Source organism: Ovis aries, chromosome 3 (genome assembly GCF_016772045.2).
Source record: "Ovis aries strain OAR_USU_Benz2616 breed Rambouillet chromosome 3, ARS-UI_Ramb_v3.0, whole genome shotgun sequence".
In the NCBI taxonomy this organism is placed as follows: Eukaryota; Metazoa; Chordata; class Mammalia; order Artiodactyla; family Bovidae; genus Ovis; species Ovis aries.
In genome coordinates, this window is record NC_056056.1 from 62,824,131 (window position 1) to 62,833,376 (window position 9,246).

Sequence of the window (9,246 nt, forward strand, 5' to 3'; positions counted from 1 at the left end):
ACCACTAGCGCCACCTGGGAAGCCCTAAAGGAGAAAAATATCTCATAAAATAATCATAAGATTTAATCCTGTTTATATTTAAAGAAATGTAATAATGACTTGCCTCTTGAGAAACCTGTATGCAGGTCAGGAAACACTTAGAACTGGACATGGAACAACAGACTGGTTCCAAACAGGAAAAGGAGTAACGTCAAGGCTGTATATTGTCACCCTGCTTATTTAACTTATATGCAGAGCATATCATGAGAAACGCTGGACTGGAAGAAACACAAGCTGGAATCAAGATTGCCGGGAGAAATATCAATAACCTCAGATAGGCAGATGGCACCACCCTTATGGCAGAAAGTGAAGAGGAACTCAAAAGCCTCTTGATGAAAGTAAAAGAGGAGAGTGAAAAAGTTGGCTTAAAGCTCAACATTCAGAAAACGAAGATCATGGCATCTGGTCCCATCACTTCATGGCAAATAGACGGGGAAACAGTGGAAATAGCGTCAGACTTTATTTTTCTGGGCTCCAAAATCACTGCAGATGGTGATTGCAGCCATGAAATTAAAAGACGCTTACTCCTTGGAAGAAAAGCTATGACCAACCTAGACAACATATTGAAAAGCAGAGACATTACTTTGCCAACAAAGGTCCATCTAGTCACAGCTATGTTTTTTCCAGTAGTCATGTATGGATGTGAGAGTTGGACTGTGAAGAAGGCTGAGCGCCGAAGAATTGATGCGTTTGAACTGTGGTATTGGAGAAGACTCTTGAGAGTCCCTTGGACTGTAAGGAGATCCAACCGGTCCATTCTGAAGGAGATCAGCCCTGGGATTTCTTTGGAAGGAATGATGCTAAAGCTGAAACTCCAGTACTTTGGCCACCTCATGCGAAGAGTTGACTCATTGGAAAAGACTTTCATGCTGGGAGCGATTGGGCGCAGGAGGAGAAGGGGACAACAGAGGATGAGATGGTTGGATGGCATCATTGACTCGATGGACATGAGTTTGAGTGAACTCCGGGAGCTGGTGATGGACAGGGAGGCCTGGCGTGCTGCGATTCATGGGGTCGCAAAGAGTCAGACACGAATGAGTGACTGAACTGAACTGAACTGAATAATTCTACACAGCAGTGCTATGTGTACTTGGTTTTTCTTCAAGGAATGAAACCTAAGAATTGTGCTTCTTATGTATTTATTATTTTATATAGGAGTATGGGCTTCCCAGGTGGCTCAGATGGTGTAGAATCTGCCTGCAAGGTGGGAGACCTGGGTTCCATCCCTGGGTCAGGAAGATGCCCTGGAGAAGGGAATGGCAATGCACTCCAGTATTCTTGCCTAGAGAATCCCATGGACAGATGAGCCTAGTGGGCTACAGTACATGGATTCACAAAGAGTCGGATATGACAGAGCTACTAACACTTTCACACAGGAGTACAGTTCATTAACAATGTTGTTAGTGTCAGATATACAGTGAAGTGATTCAGCTATACATATACATGTAGCTATTCTTTTTCAAATTCTTTTCCCATTTGGTTATTACAGAGTATTGAGTAGAGTTCCCTGTGCTATTCAGTAGGTCCTCATTGATTATCTGTTTTAAATATAGCAGTGTATACACATCAGTCCCAAACTTTCAATCTATGCCTACCCCCCCTTACCCTTCTCCCCTGATATCCATAAGTTCATTCTCTGAGTTTGAGAGTCTGTTTCTGTTTTGTAAGTAGCTCATTTGAATCACTTTTTAGTTCTGCATATAAGCAATATCATATGATATTTGTGAGATTTATTAAAACCAAGAAATAACCATTTACAGCAAGCAGTATGGATGGACCTGGAGATCATACTAACTGAAGTAAGTTACGCAGAGAAAGACAAATAGCCCACCATTTCTATTCAACATAGTTTTGGCAGTCCTAGTCACAGTAATCAGACAAGAAAAAGAAATGAAACATATCCAAATTGGAACTGAAGCAATGAAGTTATCATTTTGCATAGGTGACATGATACTCTATATGGAAAACCCAACACATTCAACATAAAAACCATCAGAATAAATAAATTCAGTAAGATAGCCAGGCTACAAGATTAATATACATAAATCTGTTGTATTTCTTTACTCTAACAATGAAATATCAGAGGGAAAAAGTAAACAAACCCATTTAAAATCATATAAAAAAAATCCTAGGGAAAAAACCTAACTAAGGAGGTAAAAGACCAAAGCCCCCTACCTAAATGCTAAGAACAATAAAATATTGATAAAGGAAATTGAAGATGATTCAAAGAAAGGGAAAGATGTCACATGCTCTTGAATTGGAAGAATTAATGTTATTAAAATGGTGATATTATCCAGGACAATCTTCAAATTTGATGCAATCTCTTATCAAATTACCAATGACGTTTTTCATAGAACTAGAACAAATAATCCTAAAATTTATAAGGAACCACAAGAACTGCCAAAGCAATCCTGAGGATAAAGAAGAAAGCTGGAAACACAACTCTCCCAGACTTCAGATAATACTACAGAGCTACAGTAGAGCCCAGAAATAAAACCACACACCTACTGTCAATTAATCTTGACAAAGGAGGCAAGAACAGAACGACAAAAAAAAAGACTCACAGACGTAGGAAAAAAACATATATTTACCAGAGGGGAAAGGGTGTCAGGGAGAAATAAATTACGAGTATGAGATTGAACAAACTACTATATATAAAACAGATAAGCAATAAAGACTTACTGTACAGCACAGGGAACTATATGCAATATCTTAAAATAACTTAAATGCAAAAATAATCTGAAAAAATATATATATAACTCAATCAGTTTGCTGTACACCTGAAACTAATACTGTAAGTCAACTGTACTTCTATTTAAAAAAACAGAGGTTAATACTATGCCCCATTGGTAAGCAGTCTCTGCAACAATGAATATCTCAAGGCAGACATTCCAGTACAGGATCATTCTAATAGATGTATCATCTGAACAACAACAACAACAAAAATAAACGCACTGTATCTTCTATATACTTCCTTAAACTTATCTCATTTCTTCTTTCCTCTCCAGAATAAAAGAAAAAATAAAATGTTCCTTACAAGGCAAGTTTTCATCTTGCAATAACACCTTAGGGACTACGTGTTGGATAATCAAAAATTATCCAATACATTTCCAAACTCTGCCTTCTCTCCTTAGGTTCCCAGTGCTACCAACACTTTACAAGTACTACCTTACCCTGTCTAATCATGCCATAGCAGCATGTTAAATACAGTAACCACCAGCCACGTGTGATTATTTAAGCAAACTAAAAACCGAGTTCCTTAGTCACACTAGCCACATTCCAAGAATTTTACTGCCATGTGTAGCTAGTGGATAATGTACTGGATGGTGAAGATACAGGACCTTCATAGAAAGTTTTACTGGACAGCACCGTATCTAGAGTCTGGACAAAACTTTACTTGTTTACTAGACTTCAATTCTTAATACTGGCTTCATCACTAAGTACTTATGTAGCTTAATGAACTTGTTTAAGAAAAATAATTACAAGAACTTCTGGTTATTGTTATTTCATATGTTAACAAAGCACTTGCTACTATATTATAAATCTTTAAAAATATGTACTAATAATTATACTTCAAATTAACTTGTTTTCTTTATAAAGCTATACATTTTGTTTTGCTCAGAAGGGGTCTTAGGCTTTATGAGACTGAAGACAGTCCACAGCACAAGAGAAGTTAAGAACCTTGAATTAGAGTAGGCCAAGGAAATATTTCCGGCTTTTTGGGCCATAAAGTCTGTTATGACTTCTCAGCTCTGCCATTGTAGTGCAAAAGCATCCACAGAAAATACATAATTGAATGAGCATGGCTTTAATAAAACTTTATTCACAAAAGCAGATAGTGGGCCAGATTTGGCAAACAGGTGGTAATTTGTCAACCCTTGAATGGAATTATCTAAGACACAAAAATGGTCATGTCATCTATTTGCATAAAGTTTTCAGTAGTTTCCTCAAAACCCTGGATTATCTGACTTCAATCTGTATCTTACTTTCTTTTTTTCCTTCTTTCTTAAAACTTAACCAAGAATTTTCAGCCCAACAACTACTTTTTAGCTCTCTGCACATTACTCTGGTTATCTTCCCTAGGTTTTTATATAATGCGCATCCTGTACCTGAAACATCCTCATACACAAATTCTTACCATCTTTCAGACACTGAAAGATGGCATGAACCACTCAGTAGAGCACAATGGTTAAGAATTCAGGCTCTGAGGCAGCCAGGGCCCAGAGTAGTTCAATATCCTTTTAGACTAACTCAGCTATTTAAAAGCAGAGTGAGGAGTGGAACTCAGCTCTCTATCATTAATTTTTTCAGCATTTATAGATCATTAACTATGCTCAGGTAAACATTATGCTGAACCTGAGATGTATAAAGGCAAGACCCCTTCTCTAGCCCCAGTCAAACTGCTCAGCTAATGCCACATGGAACACAGTTTAATCTCTGTTAAGCTCTGCCCAAATTCTTGACCCACAAAATTGTGGGACATAATAAGAAAACTGCTATTATAAAATAAAATAAGTAAATAAACCCGAAACAAAACAAAACAAAAAGGACATAGGCTCTGCAGCAGATTCCCCAGGTTGGAATCCTAGTGCTGCCTATTATAAGCCCATCTGACCTTGGGCATGTTATATAATGGAAGTGACAGCCAATTTTGGTCCCTTGACAATAATTAGAAATAACTTACTTGCCCCATACTTCACTAGAGTTTTATCAAAAACAAGAATCACTGGTATAGAAAAATACTAATATTAGAAATAAAATTCTTAACCAAAATTACAAATATTACTGACCTACTGATGAAAACTCGTCCTCCAGAGTCCTAGAGCTGTTGGGAGATGAACTCTGATCATCTTTACTTTCTGAAGAATGGTGTGCTCCATCCTCTTCTTCGGCTGAAAGATAAACCATTCTGGATTCTAACAGGACATTTTTTGAATATAACATGAAAGATTCAGGATATTGGAATCAATAAATGAAATTCTACACAACACATAGTGTATGTAAAATATGGTGTTTTAATTTTATTCCACATATTTAAAGTAGACATGCAGACCTTTCTTTAACTTCCTTTCTTTCTGAAATGAACAGTCTAATAAATATGCAACAATATATCCTATTTGCATTATCTACTTAACTAGTGAAATACTTAACTAGTGATATAACATGAAATACATACTATTAAAGAATGCAACAAAAAGAGGGAAGGGAAAAAACAAAAAGAGAAAAAAGTAAATGACCAAAAAAAGAAGGAATATTTAAAAGAGAAAAGACGAACAGTGGTAGTAAATAAGCAGATAAAGAAGAGAACACTTAATGTATACTTGCTATGTGCTAGGCATACTGAAGTCTGTTTTACAAAATATATTTCATTTAGTTCTCACAATTCAATAAAGTAAATGCTATTACTGATGAGGACACTAGGGACTGGAATGGCTAAATAACATGCCCAGTATCACAAAGTTACTAAATGGAGAAATCCAACTCTTGGATTCAGGCTGGTGGTAAGAAGTATTATAATGGGCACTGCAGTCTCAAACTAAATCATGGATCTATTTCCACTGTGTGATTCTGGAAAGGACACAGTCAATTAATCAATAAACAAAGATAGTATTAAAAGAGAACACCCCATAGAAGTGTTATCAGGACTGAATGAGCAAAACGTAAAGGAACTCATGGTATTATTGACAAAAAAGGACTTGTTGGTTCACAATTATTTTGTAATATTTGTGAATAACCTTAAGATTTAAGATTGCATAATAACTACTCTATCTTAAAAATGCTCCCTAAGGATTTCCCTGGCAGCCCAGTGGCTAAGACTGAGCCTTCCAATGAAGGGAGTGCAGGTTTGAACCCTGCTTAGGGAACGAAGATGCTACCAATCATGCATGGGTAAAAGATTCACTCAGAGCGCAAAACACATGGATGGATTTTAATCTAATTGAGCATAACAAAATGATATGGTTTCAGCTCCCACGTATCATGCAGAAATTGGCACTTGCCTCCTGTCTATACAAGGATTAAATCACAAACTGCTATAGTCACTGATCTTCAACACATCCTGAAAGGAGTTCAGGGTAGAGATCAGGAATGAGGAACTCTGTGCTTTGGAAAAATTGGCAGAACAGGCCTTCAGACAGGTATTTTCAGGAGATTTTATGAGCCCAGTTCTTGCATCCCCTCACATCTAGAAAAGCACTAAAATCATTATTGGTGACATTTGCTCCTCATGACTAGCAGCAAGCTTCTAATAAAGTATGTTTCTGACTGCCCAACTCCTCTTCACTAAAATCACATATAATACTGACCTCTTCCCTACATCTCTGGAGCAGTTTCTTAGAGCTATATGAAATGCTGTCTCTTGGACTACAGTTCTCATTTTGCCCCAAACAAAACTTAACTCACAACTCTCACACTGTGTGTTTTTTTCATTTGACATCCATTGCAAACTAACCTTTGAAAACCTATTACTTTTTGAGCTTCTTTGTAATACTAAAGTAGAATACTCTCAAAGAACTAAAAAGGCTATTAAATACTCTTAATCACCTATCTGTGGTTTTCTTCACACCTTCAAACAAAACAATATATTTCAACAGACTGAATGCAGAGACAGCTTTCAGAATTCAGCTGTTTTCTGATAAGCCAGACATTAAAGACATTTGCAAACTGAAAACAATGTCATTCTTACTATTTTTTGGAAAACAGTTGTTTTTCATAAAAATGTTTCTTACCCTTACATGTAATGAGTTAAATCTAAAAAAGAATAAAAATGCATCTTCATTTCTAATATGGTAAACCTTATAGGGGCTTCCTCTCTGGTGGCTCAGTAGTAAAGAATCCTCAGCCAAAGCAGGAAACTCAGGCTTGATCACTGGGTCGGGAAGATGCCCTGGAGAAGGAAATGGCACTCCAGTATTCTTGCCTGGAGAATCCCATGGACAGAGAAGCCTGAAAGGCTATAGTCCTTGGGATCACAAAAGAGTTAGACATGACCTAGCATCTGAACAACAATAAACATCATAGATACAATCCACAGAAACAAAGGTTCTTTGGGATCTTTAATTATTCTTAAAGAGTATAAAGGGTAAACTTTAAGACCAAAGGGATAAGAACAAAACGTTTGAGAACCAAAGTTTAATCAGATGACTTACATAAAGCACAAAAATATTAAAAAAAAAATCATGAACACTTCAGACAAACAGATGATTATGAACAATGACTAAGAAATCAACAAATCATTTGGACTAAAAATACTGGGGTGAAAATATTCCTACCTCATGACTATATAACCAAAAACTATATATATATTTTTACAGATACTTTATTGAAATTATACCATCTTGAAAAAAAAAGTAACATATTTGTAACATAAGTTTGTTTTCTACATGGTATTTCATCCTGTGACAAACCAGAAATGTTGAATTATCATTCTACTGGTGACATTATCCACAGGTGACAAACTGGATATTCTACTCATATTAACAGGGCAGGGATTAACCTCAGTTCATCAAATCTGGGTGTTATGTATTCTGGAGTGCCATGGATTGAAGACAAAGTAGGTAAAAAGTGCCATTTACCTGGAGAAGCTGATTGCTTCTAGAGACTTTACAACTAAGTTCACGATGGAATATTTTTAGAAGTTCCTTTTAGACTGAAATATAATCTCAAATATTTTTATGCGTCTCTAAGTCAGAAGTTAATGTATTTATACTTCAAGACCCCACTTAAACAAGTTCCTTCCAAGTCTGTTTCTGTGTTTTTCTTTCTTCCTCTAACTATATAGCTTTATTTCTAACTATATTATCAAACTCAATTCAAACTAGAACACATCTCATGTAAACAACTTTATGCTGCCTGAATCCTATTTTCAAGAAGGCAAAGGTACTTCAAAATTGCTGTATTGCATTTAACACTTTATTGGTAGTCTACAGCGTCACCAATCAGTGAAAGTCGCACAGTTGTGTCCCACTCTTTGCGACCCCATGACTATGCAGTCCATGGAATTCTCCAGGTCAGAATACTGGAGTGAGTAGCCTTTCCCTTCTTTCCAACCCAGGGATTTAACTCAGGTCTCCCGCATTGCGCACGGATTCTTTACCAGCTGAGCCACAAGGGAAGCCCAATCTACTGTTAGTGACACAGCGCTATGCTTATCTTTTCTTTAAATAACCGATTAAAAAAAAAAAGTCCAAAAGTCTGTCACCTAAGTTTTCCCAGCGTACCGGTTTGGTTAAGTGTTTTCGAGAAAAAGAATTGGGGACAGAAAGCACTTCCGCCTACCGAAGAGTATTAGGAATTTTTAAACTTTTGAGTGACAATTTAGGTTCTCCGTAAAGCATCAAGATTAACACTAAAGCGGTCACTGGTGAGAGTTCAGTTGACGATGCAAACACAAGCCCAAACCGCGCAGAGTTCTTTCTACGCCCCCAAGCGGCCCAACATGGACATGCAGGCAGCAGGCCAGCGTTCACAGACAGGCACCTCCGCGATTCAGCGCCGCTGTAGTAGGCACCGCGTTACGGAAACCTTTAGACAGTCCCGCGGACTTCCACCTCACCCTCCCCACTCCCCGCTCCGGCCGCCCACTCTGCTGCCCAGCGTCACCTGGGACGTCCGAGGACCCGTCCAAGCGCGGAGCCGCTCTCGCGGCGTGCCGGGAACTAGCCCAGGCCCGGCCGCGGCGGCGGCCCCGGCCCCGGCGGCGCAGTTCAGACACCTCTGCGTGGCCTCTTCCACACGGCGGCCCTTCCACCGCAGGGTCCCGGGCCGCCTGCTCCCCCGTCGCCCCGGGTTCAGCAAATGTCTCCTGGGCGCCGTCGCTGTCACTGGAATCTGCTCGGCGCGGCCGGAACGTTCTTTTCGGCCTGTGAGCCATGGCCGAGGCCCCAGCGCCCCGCGCAGCTTCCTCTTCCCGCCGGCTAACCCCGCCCCTCTAGGGCAACTACCCAGGCAGACGCTCCTGCCTTTCCACCGCTTGCTTGCATGGGACCCGCCCAGCTGAGATGTCAGCTTCGCCCTTCGCATGCGTGCTTTGCTTCTCTCAATCTGCTGGAGAGCTGGGGTTCCAGGGATGAGGTATGGGGATGTAGAGCGTTCTCTTTGCTTTGCAAGGTGAGCTTGAGCAGATGGTCGCTGAGAAGTTCTCACAGACTCTGCCGTGGAGAGCAGCGCTCACAGGCTCCCTTGTACAAACGCTGTCGAGGAATCAGG

At 39.3% G+C, this 9,246-nt stretch overlaps 1 protein-coding gene across 9 annotated transcripts in view; it reads right to left on the minus strand.

Annotated features, from left to right (window-relative positions):
* Positions 1-8,952, minus strand: part of GCFC2 (GC-rich sequence DNA-binding factor 2) — an 81,542-nt gene extending 72,590 nt beyond the window's left edge. For 8 of the 9 annotated variants that reach the window (XR_009599829.1, XR_001038094.5, XM_042246106.2 and 5 more), the window contains exons 1-2: positions 8,641-8,952; positions 4,830-4,955 (exon numbers count right to left, since the gene is read on the minus strand). Coding sequence is in view for 7 of the 9 variants with exons in the window: in XM_042246106.2 (XP_042102040.1) it covers positions 4,830-4,955; positions 8,641-8,911 (397 nt within the window). In the remaining 2 variants the exon portion in view is untranslated. The remainder of the gene's footprint in view (positions 1-4,829; positions 4,956-8,640) is intronic. The other variant, XM_012170683.5, reaches the window with a different exon arrangement.
* Between the last annotated feature and the right edge of the window lie 294 nt (positions 8,953-9,246).